The sequence below is a fragment of the Mytilus trossulus genome, chromosome 8 (genome assembly GCF_036588685.1).
Source record: "Mytilus trossulus isolate FHL-02 chromosome 8, PNRI_Mtr1.1.1.hap1, whole genome shotgun sequence".
Classification (NCBI taxonomy): Eukaryota; Metazoa; Mollusca; class Bivalvia; order Mytilida; family Mytilidae; genus Mytilus; species Mytilus trossulus.
The window spans coordinates 68,416,397-68,432,290 of record NC_086380.1 but is presented as its reverse complement, the minus strand read 5'-3'; the positions used below and the strand labels follow the sequence as shown (position 1 = coordinate 68,432,290).

Sequence of the window (15,894 nt, the reverse complement as noted above, 5' to 3'; positions counted from 1 at the left end):
TATTAACTTCTAAAACATGATTCAGATTCATAAGAAACACAGAGCAAAGAAAACAGCCTTGAAAAAAATATCAATTTGATAATTGAATATTATGCAAAACATGAAAATGTGATCTAATAATATCAATATAAAACTGACCGCAAAACATCGGTTAATCATATTCAATACACACTCGTTAATGACATTGCTATATTATCATATGTAATGAATCATTAACTCCTTGATTAATGTAAATGTTTTTCTCACTTTCGATTTTACATTTCTTTATGATCCTTCAATGCTACATTTTAGTGTTATCCTTAAAAGTTCAACGACAAGCAATTGATAGAAAATCGGTTATTGTCTCTGCATGGTAATTCATTCATAATTGAGTTGTCTAGATTCGGGGTGGCGAAATGTTTGATCTATGACATAGATATACATGTATTTGTCTTTTATTGAGGACTCTATGTGTTTTTTGTGTTTTTTTAATGTTTATTCAATATGAAATTTAAAGTCTGAATATAAGTAGCTTGCAGCTGGCGCTATTTCTTTAATAGTTATCTAACTGTGAGAGTTTATGAATTTAAAACGTACATTTAATATTTATGTTAATATCTAATTAGGAAACGATAGAAAACAGATATATATGCAATAAGATAAAAGCTTGTTTCCGCATGAGCAACCTTATTAATTATTCAACTGTAAATGTAACAGTGGTTATACATTTCTGTTCTTAATTGTGTATAATCTAACTTAAATAATATTTACACTAATGGCTTAATTGTTTGTCTCAATGTGTGATAACATTCTACGAATAAACAATGTTTGAACTATAAGATTATTCAACATATTCTAGTCGTACAGAATATCGATCGACATCAGTTTAACTGAAATATATATTTATTGTTTTTTTCAAAAGTTCAGTACCCATTTTATTCTTATAAATCATTTATTCGGAAATCTAAGAACCTCTTTCAAAGCAGGATACGGCATAACACTGAAAATTTGAAAACATGATAACAAGGATATAGCTTTGTATTTATGTTAAAAACTCCAACATGATTATATGCATTTATTATCATTTGAGATTGGAAACTGCAAACAAAGGGTATTCGATCGTATTATACCGTTATAGATCTACCCAAATAACATCTTCGGTAGCAAAGAGTTACGATCCAATTCCCTCCTCTCATAATCCTTGGAACGAGAAGAAATGAGGTGACTGGATCAAAACCCACGGCTATCGTTGGCGTTGCATACTCATGGAATCATAGAATAATAATCATTTGTTAGTGTACGTAACCATGGAAGTATCATTTGAACTTCTTAATGCGTGGTGTAACATGTGAAAAACACATTTAAAAGTTACATATATAAATAAATGCATATGCAATGTAAAAAAAAATTGAATTAATGTGTATTAGCTTAAGAATCGAAAAGACATGCATGCAAGGCTAGACGAGCTAGTTGTACTTTGGATTGTCTGCTTCCTAGTGAGAACACATGCAGTTAATGTTTTCTGACAATCAAAGTTTATTATTTTATTCTAATTCCCAATGCACTCGTTGTATAAGTCATGTAAGTGTAAATTCTTTGGCCAAAAACACTGTTGCTACAAGATACCTAACACATAGATAGTTTACTTTACAATGTTGTATACTACTTTATTTATAAAGGTTAAATTAAGTATCTTGTAAGGGTAAGCCTTTACTCAAAACAATGCAAAAGGGTTTCACATGTTTATGACTCAAGACAGTAAGATTTCTGGTTGGTCTATCACTGTTTTCATTACCTTATCATTGATAATCATATCAAAATACCATGACTGCGAATAAAAGTTATTGGAACCATGTAGGTACAATAAATGAAACAAAATGTAAAATTTTGCGAGACTGAAAATATCGAAAAGTTATACTATACGTGAAAATAACCATTGTATTAATAATGTATTGATTGTATAGCTAATTTGGAGATGCCATTGTTTCAGGATTTTCTCACTCGTTTCTTTTTCATTCGTGGTCTTTACTACATCCTTTAAAATCAAGCATTGGGTTTGTTACCTTTACAAACCTTTAGTGTGTACTTGTCAAATCCAAAGCCAATTATAAATACAGACACCTCAAATCCAATTCTCCTTTTTAAAATCTAAAGGACTATGGATAATCTCATTGTTTGTACACAAAAATGAAAATAAAGGTTACGTCATTAGATAAATTTCAATAGTTTCGAAAGTTTTAAAACAACCAAAACGTTTTGGTGTATGTTTTTGAAAATATTCCCCAGAATGCATTTGATTCTGACACAGCGAATCATATCTTTGTAAAGTCTGTGAACATGAACCCTTGTTCTAGGTAGATGAATACAACTATCACAAGCACGAACAGACATTTTGTGTCTTTAACTAGTTATCAAAGGTACCAGGATTTCATTTAGTACGCCAGACGCGCGTTTCATCAACACAAGACTCAATGACGATCAGATCAAAATAGTTGTAAAGCCAAACAAGTACAAAGTTGAAAAGCAATGAGGGTCCAAAATTCCAAAAAGTTGTGAAAATTCGGCTAAGGTAATCTATTCCTGGGATAAGAACATCCTTATTTGTTTTAAACATCTTAATTCTTGCATGGCATTTTTCCTTTGATGACATCTATACATTTAACACTTCAACTTGGAGTTTTTATGTTGGTCGAATAACGATATGAGGATAACTATCCCCACCATGCATCATTCGATGTATATACTTAACAACATAATTTTCGTTTTGAAATTGATGGTTCTCATTGCATTCTGGGGAAAAAAATACCATGATTTGGTTCATCCTCATGCAACTGTGGGACAATATTCAGCTCCGCACGTGGAGTTTGTTGAGAAGTTATGATATTGGGGAACGTGAAGGGTTTCGTTTTTGCCTAAAACAAGCGATGTATTAAGTTTCCCCAAACATTTATTAAAATGACCTGTAACAAGTCAGGAAAATGGCAGTTTTTATCTAATAGTTTCTGTGTTGCATTGTCGTTAGTTTTTTGTTGCACCTCAGTGTTTCTGTTATGTTTGGTTTTAAAATAAGCACATGTTGGATCTATTGTCACAATGTGATGATTTTGTGCATTAATCGGACCAAACAGCTTCAGGAAACCCTTGACCACTACGTATAATTCAACGTGTTCTATAACATAAAGTTGCAAATGATTATATTGAATCGCTTGAGAAAAATACTTCTTTGATCCTGGATGGCGCCAAAGAAAAATATGCTTAAACTGATTACCGAAAACTTGTGACGTTACAACACAAAATAATGCATACTTTAAGTGTCATTTTTGATGTGATGTTCCAACATGAAGTTATGTTGTATTAATAGCAATATCACATCTATTTCTTTTTGAAATGTGTAGTATTTTGGTCTCATTAAAAAGAACATCAAAATCTTAGGACCAAATTTTATCCTCCTTGAATTTGGTCCTAAAATGGTTTTGTTAAGTCTATCTACGAGAGACAAAATATACCAGAATCACAGTCAAGCTGTAGGCACTTTAGATTTTAATGGTTTTAATGGGTTCGACAGCTGATTTAATTTTCCTTTTTTTTCAGAATTTTTGTTAAGTTAACGTTATAAGTTTCCAAAACGTCATGTTCGACAACGGAGAACGATCATTGTATTTCTTTTATTTTTTTAAGTTCTATTTATTGAATGAAAGGAGAAATAGACAGCAAGTCAATTCAAGAGCAGCACAACTTTACAACACCATAGACAGAAAAACACAACCAGAGATATCGGGCACATTACAGACCCACTATTGTCTACACAATAGACATAGAAACATATTATACATGTACTACTATTTGGGAATATTATTACCGAGGATGTTATATCCTAGGAAAATATAACATAAGCTGTATTTTGTAAAATTGTTTGGAATTGTAGGTCCTCAGTGCTCAACAACTTTGTACTTTATTTTTTATTTTTTTATTCGAGCAACGCTGATGAGTCTTAAATTGTAGTAAATAGAAACACAATTCTTGAGCACAACATTTCAATCCCAGTATCTTTGATTAAAATATATCAATTCAATCATGTCCATAACAAGAGTGTTTGCCCCATGTTGTACATGTGTATCCTTATTTGTGTCACATGTTTTTTGGTTGTAACAAGGTTATGATATTTAAATGTGTTCCTCATAATTGCAACACTGTTGGTTGTTTTTAGGGATTACAGTTTTTGAATTTACTCGACTTCCCTTCATTCCAATTAAAAATGTTGTTACAATATCATCTATACACTACATTAGTTTTAACTTCAACCCATGTGTAGTGTTCTTACCACTATACATGATGCTTTACGTGGTACATCGTGTAAAAATCTCACATTCTTAAAATTTTATCATTATGCTAAAACTAACTTTGCAATCTCTTAAGCTCATCGGTAATATTGAAAGCAGAAAGTTATGGTTGCACTTCATATTCCAGTCTTTTTTATGTCGTCTAACTTTTATGGTTTTCGAAGTTAGAAGTCTCGACTTTTAAGAACATGTGTTCTGCGTTTAGAAATAAGTTACGTGTTGTTCACTTCCACCAATCAAAAGTATCCGTGACTCACTTTTGAAGACCCTAATAACAATCCTTCTAATATCCGTTAATGCAATTCTCTTAGTTTGTATATATTAAAAAGAACATAAGGTATGATTGTCAATTAGACAACTCTCCACATGAGACCAAAAAGACACAGAAATTACAAACTATAGGTCACCGTTCGGCCGTCAACAATGAATAAAGCCCATACCGCATAGTTAGCTATGTAAGGTCCCGAAATAACATTGTAAAACATTTCAAACGAGAAAACTAACGGCCTAATTTATGTACAAAAATTAACGAAAAACAAATATGTAACACATCAACAAACGACAACCACTGAATCACAGGCTCCTGGCTTGCACATACATAGAGAATGTGGAATGGTTAAACATGTTAGCGGGATCCTAAACCCCTCTAACCCGGATAGAGGTGTCAGAGTACAACATAAGAACGAACTATAAAAATCAGTTGAGAAGTTGTGTATGTTACCTTGATTTGCGATATTTGATCACCAGTAAACTTCTATTGCCGTGACTGCAACTATGTGGTTTATTTTTTTTCTTTGTTATTGATACCTAACTAGATATAAAGAACACCAAATTTAAGGCTAAAGTTTACAAATGTCTAAAACAAGCCACAGAAATGAATGCAGGCGGTATGAGACAGGGATTATAATAAATGTATTCAAAATAGGGGAAATTTAAGGAGTTGATCACTATTAACGTATTAGATCATACATTGGCCATGCGTACTAGTGTCAAAACTAGGTTTATTTCGCTCTTCTTTACATCTGATGTTTTTTTTTTTATAAAATTTGTATAAAATGGCAAATAATAAGACATACTAGTTAGTCATGAGATTCAATTTCATTTGACATAACACATCGCTATTTGAATATTGAATTGTGAAGTGGTTTCAACATTCAATTCAATACATCTTCTAACAATGGTTATAATAGCAGTGTTTCACATCACATTTTCAACGTCATTCTAACTTCTAAATTAATAGAATAGTTTATTCTGCGTCATTTCCACGTTAACAAATAACGTTGTACGAATTTTGAGTATCTGCTGTATAGTTCTTTGGTTTGGTTTCGTTATTACAGGTAATCTTAATACGTTGTTTAATTGTGTTTTCTAGAAATTCTAATAAATTGTTTAACTTCTGGTTTCATCATAAAAATGATGTACAATATAGCATCAATATAATGCAGATTAAAAATGAACAGTTAGTTAAACATGTTATAATGCAACAATATCTTTTATGTGTTGACTTTGTAACTGAACTTTCATTTCGATGACACAATAGCATATAAGTCCAATGATTAATACTACGGCTAATATTAATACTTTTGTTTCAACACACAGGAAGTAACTGTATCCAAACGAAATTGCACATCCGGTGGCGTAGAACATCCGGTATGAGGCAAAAGCTGCTTCCTGTTTATGCATGAAAATTATTCCGAATAAAGCTGAAAAAGAAAATTAGAATACTTAATTTGTCAATGCGTGTACATACGAAAATATATTGGTAAAGCAAGCTAGGATTTAACAACTCGTTCATATATACAAAATTAAAACATGTTTAATATTTATTGATTGAATGAAATATGAACATGAATATATGAACGTATACACCCTTTTGTATATTCAAAATCTTTTGAATTTATAACTTAAGGGTCCAGCAAAGTGCCTTTTTCATACCTTTTTTCATATGAACTTTAGGGACACAGATAGTAAAGAGATACCTCAATGCATAGGTTCATATATTTATGTAGAGTTATAGGATATTGATGCGCATACAACATGTCAATTTATTTAATAGATTAGAAGCCTGGTTTATCCTCATCATGAACAGATATTGCATACTAGTAGTAAATCAGTGAGTTCAATTTCATTAAATGCATATACACCACTCTCTTTAACTCTTTTCTTGTAATGTTAAATAGAACTTTTAAATGCATGACCTTTACGCTTAATCCATTTCCTCTTTTTCAATCTTTAAGCTGAGAATAGATATTAGGTTTAGATTTTTATCAGAGTGGATTTAATATGTTTCCTTCAAAGGTTGATAATACTGTTTACATAAGACATTGATTCATGAAAGGGTAAATTAACATTGCAAGCTCAGTCACCTGACTTATGCTGTTAGTAGTAAGAAACCCCCGATGAGATGATAATGCTTTTGATCAATCTAATACATTTAATAAAGTACATTGCCCTTCTACAATTCTGCTTAAGAGAGACGATAGAAATCAAAGGGATACGGAACCTCCTAAGGTAAACACAAACTGACAAACTGACAGTGATGTGGCAAAAAACAAACCCGACAAAACGCACATAGCAGTACACAAAATACAACATTAAAATCTTACGACTCAGCAAAACAAAACCTACTGGGATGAATTCATGTGCTCATGGAGGATAAGCTGATCATTTTCCACTATAGTCCGGCGGTTTCATGAACAATTGTGCAGAACGTGTTACAAGAATGAAACTTGGCACAAACCTTCCTCTTGTATTTTTCGATCTCTAAGCTGGTAGACTAGACTTTTAATTGTCCCTTTGGTATCGTATGCCTTATTTTGACAATACCTCTTAAGTCAGTACTAAATTGATGATCATGTCCTAATCATTATGATAGCATTACTTACTGTATGTTTGTGTTTGCCAGATAGCATCACATAATCCTAAACATGCTGCTACCACGAAAAAATTTGGAATATCTAAAGTAGACGGTTTCCATAACCATAATACAATAAGTAGGCCAATGTTAAACGTTGCGCCTGCGCTGATGAAAGCAAATCTTTTAATATGGCGACTGGCTATGCAACCAATTAAAATACAGCTTACAGAACTGACTGCACCAAAACATATCATAACAGGTCCTATACTTGTTACTCCCAATGTGCAAGAAATGTATGCCTGAAATATACAGGAACGATAAATATAAATAGCATTTTGTTTGATATTTCGAAATATTTTGATGTTTTTTTTCTGAATAGCTGGACAACTCTGCTTGGATTTATAGAAAATGTATCATCTTAATAAATATTAGCATTGTTGAAAATATCTATAAAGTGCACGTGGCGTTTTATATCTTTATAAAAATAATAAAATCAAAACTTAATTTATTTCATGTGTACAAAACGCTCTTTAAATTGGAAACATAACAGTAATGATAAAAACGGCAATAAGAGGGACATTGTTAGCGCCTTTCAGAATACCAATTGACTGTAGGCCTTAATGTCTCCCCAAAAAGTAACACGAATATAAGCAAACAAAATACATTTCTTACCCCGTACGAAGTTAGGAACATGAAAGTTGTTTTCCATTCGTTTGATGAGTTTGAACTTTTGATTTTTGCCATATGATTAGTTCATCTTTTGAGTTCGGTTCTTTTGTTATTTTACTTTTTTTGCATGACCAATTTGTTTTTTTTTGGCAAAGTTCTTTTACTGAAAGGGAAATTATAAGAAGTGCAGAAGATATATGGTACTTTCCAGCTTTATCAAATTGAAAAAAGTGGGAAAATATAGCCCTTTTCTATTTATTATTATTTGTTCAAATTTAGAAAGGACATTCTTTAAATTGTTAGCTAAATTTGACTTTAAACATTGGACTTTATTGACCTTTGTTCCGTTAAAATATTTATCTTTTTCATGTTTGACCATCCCCATCATTATGTGTAGCGCGTTGTTCGTAATAGTCGATAGAATAATTACTGAATGGGTTAACAGATACTGCGGTGACTAACTCCACCAATAAGACAATTACTGAATGTGCGAAAAAATAGCTTGTCGTGTGTGAATAGTAAATAACTATCGATTGATATAATAGCCTTTATCAACTATTCCTAATGTAATAAATGAATCAAATAAACAGTTAAGACCATAACGCATTGTCATGCATTCCAGTTCAAGTAATAATTGCAATTACTATTACCAGTGTGAGTTCATGTTCGTTAGACGTTTGTTATTGGTGTCACATGCAGTTTTGTGTTTGTATATTCAACATTTCTTCAATGAAACTAATCAAACGGTTAAAAAGTTGTATATAAGTAAAAATATGTACCAATTAGACAATTCTACATATAGAAAAAATGATGTAGATATAAAATAAGAAGATTTGGTATAATTTCTAATGAGACAACTCTCTACAAGAGACCAAAATGATACATAGATTAACAACTATAGGTCATTGAACGGTATTCAACAATGAATAAAGCCTATACCGCATAGTCAGCTATAAAAGGCATCGGAATGACAATGTAAAACAATTTAAACGAGAAAACTAAAGGTCTTATTTATGTACAAAAAATGAATGAAAAACAAAACTGTTACACATAAACAAGTATGTAACACATAAACAAACGAAAACCACAGAACTACAGGCTCCTGACTAAGAACAGGTACATACATACAGAATGTGGCGGGGTTAAACACGATAGCAGGATTCCAACTCTCCCCTTACCTGGAACAGTGGAATAAGAGTACAACATAAGAACGAAGGGCGGCCTATAACAATGATGGCGTACATATATTCAAGTATCTTTTTGATAAGTTTGTTGAGACTCATGGTTTATCAAACATGTATGTTATTTGAAGCCAAACATTTCCACTGACGTTACAAATGCTCGTTCGAAATTCATATGCTTTGTTCATTTATCAACAAAATTATATGTCGTATTCACAAGGCAAATTCAATAGTAGTCTCCGATGTTCAAATATGTTAAAATATTATAAATATACAAACCAAACAAATGTATCTATGAAAATCAAATGTTAATCAATAAAGATTCATCATAGATATCAGGATTAGCAATTTGTAATCCAGACGAGCGTTTCAACTACAAAAGACTTATAAGTTACGCTCGAATCGTAAAGTTAATCAAAGAGCAGAATGCTCTGAGGGATACGATTGCCATAGTTTTCATTGACACATGTATAGCAGTTCTGCCAAATTTTCATTAAACAAATGCATGAGATTTGGCCAAAATTCAAAAGATCAAAGAGGAAAGAAATAGATCCAAGAATACTGTTGCAAAAAAAGCATGAACATGCGCGAGTCTCAAGCATTTTTGGCCGGTAAACCTGGTACAGCTGGATATTATTATTCTCTAAACTAATTCAACTGCACATGCAAAATGTAACAATCTGAATAGTCACTCAACTTAAAGAATAGCCAATCCCCGTTACAAGTATATGAGCCATGTACTTATTTTGTTTTATCGAATTATAGTTATCCTGTACCATTGTAAACTCGTACCATTAAAAAAAAACTTGTACCAATGCAAACTCGTACCATTGCTAACTCGTACCAACTTATTTAAATGCATTCAAATGGTGTTAAATGATGAATATACATGATATACGTTACTTTCACCCAATACCTCTTAAGTCTGTAAAATGTATATAATTTGAAAGTACAATGACCAATTTGTAGCTTATGTTCCTTGTATATTGGATAGAAAATACTGTGGCAGATGTAGATAATTAAGGTATATACAGTTTCACCCGAAGAAAATTTTTCATGAATAATTAAATCTTAGCAGTTAGTCAAAATGATTGCCAAAATTATTTTTACTGTCTATAAATAAATGTAACAATGAAATTTAACTGATTCCTGTTAAGGGGGTCCGCATTTTCCACGCAAAAAAAGCACATGGCTTTCAACAATTGTAAACATAGCATTCAATTTGTGATCATGGATTACAGCTTTAATTAACTTAAATTGGATATATACATATATTCAACATGTTCAATTTTAATAAGGTACAGTTAAAGCAATGTTTTAACTTTCCTCTGGATTAAGTTCTACAGTGGCGGATCCAGAACTTTTCCTAAGGGGGAGCCCGCTGACTGACCTAAGAGGGGGCCCGCTCCAGTCATGCTTCAATGATTCCCTTTATTATCAACCAAATTTTTCCCACAAAAAAAGGGGGGGCTGGATCCGCCTATGTTCTAGTTTGAAAGATCAGTTAAAACATTAATGCTTTAAAACATTCTTTATTTTTGTCTAAGTTTTCATTTAACTCCTGTGTAAAATTCAAGTAATTCAACTTTATTTCTATTAAGTTTACAAACAGAAACCCATAAAACATCATATTTTTTATATATTTTTCTGAATGTTACGACTTCCCAGTAGTACAAGTTATCTTTTTTGGTTCCAATGCCGTGGTACGAGTTAACTTGCTTCCGTATCTTTTTACCGTAATTCTAGGAGGAACCCTAAACTGGACCCCTATTGTGTTCACTTATCGCTACACTGACCTTCGGTGCGAAGCTATATATAGAACGGCGGACCAGTTCAGGAGGAACCCCATTTCTTACTCTTTAATTATTGAAGTTCCTTTGGGTCAGAGGGCATGACTCCTTTCCGTACACACTCCTCTGTTTACATTGAGATCGTTCTTAATATAATACGACGTTTACCGGCATTAACGAGTTAATTCTTCTTGACGAATACTTCGAAAAGGGAGACAACTCGAAACGATAACATGGAAGATTCCATTTCTGCTGAAGGGGTGTATAGGTAATTTTTACGATGAAACATTTATTTTAATTTAAATTATGCATGTGATTTAAAATTATGCAACACCAATAGCCCTCCATATGCAGACAGACATAGAAAGAATCCCATGAGTTTCAAATTAATCAATGAAGCGGGGAATCACTCAATCTGATACCCCTTGAAATCAGGAAAACTACACGCATGTGGGGTCTCACTAAGTAGCGACAAACAGCATCAAGAAGCGACAAGAAGAAAAATAATAAGTGACAAAAAGCAACAAGAAGCTATTTAGCGACAAGAATACATTTTGTTATCACATACATTAAAATATTTTTTATGATTATATTGAAAGATGAAGAAATAAAAAAAAATCGATGAAGAGATTGTGTACTTTTTATTATCATATTGATAGATGTAGAAATTAAACATGTGTAAGAGCAAAGGAAATGTAAACGCTATAAAATGAAAATAAAAACAAAGATTTGTCTCCTTCCTTTTCAAGGATTTAATAAAACAAAAACATGAAATATTATTTCCTTCCTAACTGTACAATTAATTTTTCCTGATAGGACCAACATTAGCTGTGGCCCCACTCTAAGGTAAAACACAATTAAGAGCAACAAATGAGATTAACTAGGTGTGTGTCCTTTGTTTTATTGCAACAATAACATCCATTTACACCTTCATCAATTACATGCACCAGAATATAAAATTATTGTACCGAATAGTGAACACCTGTTGAAAACTCAAGATTGTCATCATGCAGTTTCCTTTAATCTTCAATCTATATGCATAAACAGGATAAATATCGTTAAATGAGACAATACACTAAATAAAATGATGAAAAATATTCACATTTTAATTATGTGTTCCTCTTGTTTGATTTCAGTTCTTAATTTGTATTTCACAATTTGTGTATGAATTTTCTGGACAATTATGCACAAATAATGCATTTTGCAAGTTAATTATATATTGTACAAAAATGGTTTTAAAAACAAATGAAAAGACAAAATATACTTCCTGTGATACCTTATAAAATATCATGTAAATAAATGTAGCAATTGAATTAGATTTACAAGTTTCATTTTTTCCCCTATCAAAATTATCTTTCCTGTCGTTGAAATTGTTTTCTTTTGCATATTTTTTTAATATTTATTTCTAATAAGTAATATAAATAAAAAAATGTTTTCTTGTCGCTAAATAGTTTCTTGTTGATAATATTATTCTTCTTGTCGCTTCTTGACGCTTTGTCTCTACATTTCTTTTTGTCTCTAATTAGTGAGACCACGCATGGACATTAATACATAAACAAACCGCGACTTGCGATTTGGAACAAGAACGTTTATTAAATGATATGATGAATGGTTCTCCATTTCTTTATGAGAGTACAGTATCAAATATCAGTTTCATAACGGTAAAATATAGAAATACTCCACTTCAGTTTTTGTGACAGAAATAGAATTATCGATCGGCTTTCAGAGATCTCTAGCAAGTTATCAAAATTTGGGAATTCCCTCTGACGTGTTTCTAAATTTATAAAAACACTAAATATAAATACTGTTTAATTCTGATTTTCCGTATTGTTAAAAACACGCATATAAGTCAAGGAAAATATCACACATGAAGATAATGAGTAAAACATTACAGGAAAGTTGTTTATGTTCAATTGTTTTGCTTGTTTTTACCTTTTAAGGTGGCTCCTGGGTACAAAAATTTTAGCAAAAAATTAAACCTTTATTTTTTCATTACAATTATTATTTATTACACTATTAGTTGTTACTTTATGATATGGTACAAAAAACAACCCAAAAAAATGATTTGGTTTGGCCCCAGATAACTTTAAAAATTGAAAAAGCTCCAAATTATCTCCCTTTGGTGCAAAAATGCCATTTTTTGGCCTTAAATTTGAAATATCTTTTTAAACTCATCGGTGACCTATATTTTTTATTACTGTTTTCAAATAAGCTGTACATAAACTAAATAATTGTTAAATTTAAGTGATTTCTTATATTAGGTTATTTTTTTTTTTCGATATTTCCTCTTTTTCTCCTATTAGTTCAACAGAAAAAAAGGACATTAACAAAAATGTATGCTTCTTCCAGTGGCAGATTTTAGCTTAAATGAACGGTGACCCCATTTTTTTATTTCATTTTTCTTTTAAGTATATGATAAAGTTCATTTATGAAAAAATATAGCAAAATCCTATATTAGAAAGAAAAAATCATTTATACCCAGGAGCCCCCTTAAAGCAAGACAATCATAAGAATCTGAGATGTTGCCGAATGTTTAGAATAAAACGAATGACGTGAGGGAGTGTGTCATAGGGTCAATGGTAAAAGTCTACAGATTGCTTGACAACAATCGTATCCCAAAAACGGTCTAAGACAGTACAACGTTTAAGAGCATTGAAGACCCAAAATTCAGTAGCGAATGATAATTAAGCAATCTGAATGAATCAACAGAGTACCGACTCTTGCTATGCATGCATGAGGATACTCAATGGACGCATCAGATGACTATTCGTATAGAGTTGAACGTAACACTACAGAGAGTCAACAGTGTTAAATCAGCTGAACGTTTTAATCAGGTTCTGTTGTAAAGGAAATATAAAGATTCGCGATCTAAACAAGTGTCCGATATAAAAGCGTGGTGCTCATATGTGGTTAAAACATTACCAAAATGACATCCGTTGATAACCCTTAGTTAAAAAAGAGCTATGCAAACTGAGTGTCAGTTAGAATGATTTACTCTAAGAGCTGTGTGTATTATCATCCGTAATTTAATCTGTTGAAACCTGGATGGTGACCTTTAAAATTATTGTATCCCGTTTGTATAGCTTAATTAACGGTATAATATTTGCTCAGTAAGAAGGCGATCTGCAGTTATTTTATTATATTTACATCCGAGATCTAATAATTGACAATTCAGCAAAGAGTTTTACGATTGACAATATACTAAAGTCAAAAATTCAGACGACATTAATTAACCGATATTAAAATCTCGTTCATCGACTATAGGAATAGAAAACAAAGGAACAAACAAAAACACTGTGGTAATTGCATTAAGGATGTTTGCTACTCTGTTTTAAAATTACAAGCTTTTTAAACGACTGCTATACATTGAAAGTATATAAATAATGGAACTTTAAAAGAAGAAAAGAATGATGGGTGCCATTGAAAATTTGGCGAGAAATGATTCACTCTAGATTTTTCATTCAATTAACATTGGCAGCATTTTTCTGTCAAAACCTATGATAAAATAACAAGGTTAGTGTAAGATTTTTAAATATGACTTTTAATACTATATGTGATAAAACTACGAAAAAAAAAGTAGGTCTCAGCGAGCAAAATTTGTGATGGGCATTAGATGGATAAAACCTGAGGATTTTGAATATATGACCAAAATTCAATTACAAGAGGAGCGAACATCCTATACTCCCGGTCGTCCGTGAAAAGAAGCGAGACAGAATAAAGGTATCTTGCTTTGCATGTTAGACATTTTTTGCAATTCGTTTTGAATGATTCCCATAACAAATCATGATATCCAATCATGTTACCGCTGGACGTTCTTGAACGAACACTTTTTTTCATTTTCATGAATCTGTGACGAAACAGGTTATTTAGATTATAAATACCGGTTGTCATGTTTTTTAAAGGAAGCTGTAGGAACTGTCAAACTTCAAAATTAAATTGTTGATATATAACCCAGAACACATATGAGATGAATAAATAATCCAAATTACAATATGATCATTTGAAACAAACATTTGTCACTTTTGAAACCCGGAAGTATAAAACTCTTTAGAATCCAAAAGTACAAGAATATCAAAATATACAAACGTATCCAAAGTTATCCTCGGGAAAATAACCTTCATTTACTTTCATTTTACCAATGGTTAAGAGGCATCAACATCAAGGATATCACAACTGTACAATAACAAATGTTATAACATGAAATGTTTGGCTTTGACATCGACATTAGCTTCAACTTTGACATTTAAGATAATCTAACAGTACAAAACACTATCCTATGAGTTTATTATATCAATGTTGACATGTACTTTCAAGCAGTCGCGATAGCGGTAGAATCACAATGAAATTGTTAATATGATGCATGTCTTTCTGTGTTGCTTACACCTAAATTCTAAAAATACGAAAATGTCAAATTTTGAATCAGAATAATATTGCAATATAAGTAGACTTGTTACAATTCCCTTTCTTTCTTGCTAATTAATATGTTTTCATAAAACTGTCAGTATATATACCTAGTGCCCCTGCAGGTTTCATTATAATGGTAATCTTACTTATAGCAGTACAATTGTTAAAAATGAAAGAAAATAAAGGAAGCAAGTCAATATCAGCCAAGGAGAACTATTCAATAATAATGCTTTGGCTCCAATTTACAAGTAATAACATTAGTAACATCTATAACTGATAGAGACAATTACGGTTTGGCTTATTGAATTTCCTGTAGAACATAGCGGAAACATCCTACTATAACTCTGAAAGAAAAACTATTAAGATCTTATAATGTAAGCAGACATACAGAACACTGCATTCAGATCATCAACCAATCGAATCCAAAGTAATCATTTACCGCAATTTCATTACTCTGACTTCGTGTTCATTGACTTGTCGTCTGCGAGTATTGCTGATTACATTCGAAACACTTTATATTTTGATGGCGCCAAGAAATTTGATAAATAGAAAAGTGTCATCAAATAAAAAGTTGAGTGGAAGGCAAATGGTATCTACTCGGGACTGAACAATTAGTTTCATCAATATGGAGAGGTGTAATAGTCGCATGCAATAAACATCACATAATTTACATA

At 31.7% G+C, this 15,894-nt stretch overlaps 1 protein-coding gene across 2 annotated transcripts in view; it reads right to left on the bottom strand.

The window, feature by feature from the left end:
* LOC134681320 (protein unc-93 homolog A-like) overlaps positions 1-15,894 on the bottom strand; it is a 44,975-nt gene that overhangs the window by 10,467 nt on the left and 18,614 nt on the right. Inside the window, exons 3-4 of one of the 2 annotated variants that reach the window (XM_063540895.1) lie at positions 7,205-7,475; positions 5,452-6,022 (exon numbers count right to left, since the gene is read on the bottom strand). The exons of the other annotated variant lie outside the window; for it this stretch is intronic. Coding sequence (XP_063396965.1) covers positions 5,793-6,022; positions 7,205-7,475 — 501 coding nt within the window. The 3' untranslated portion in view covers positions 5,452-5,792. Of the gene's footprint in view, positions 1-5,451; positions 6,023-7,204; positions 7,476-15,894 lie in introns of those variants that run through there. 2 annotated transcript variants of the gene reach the window in all.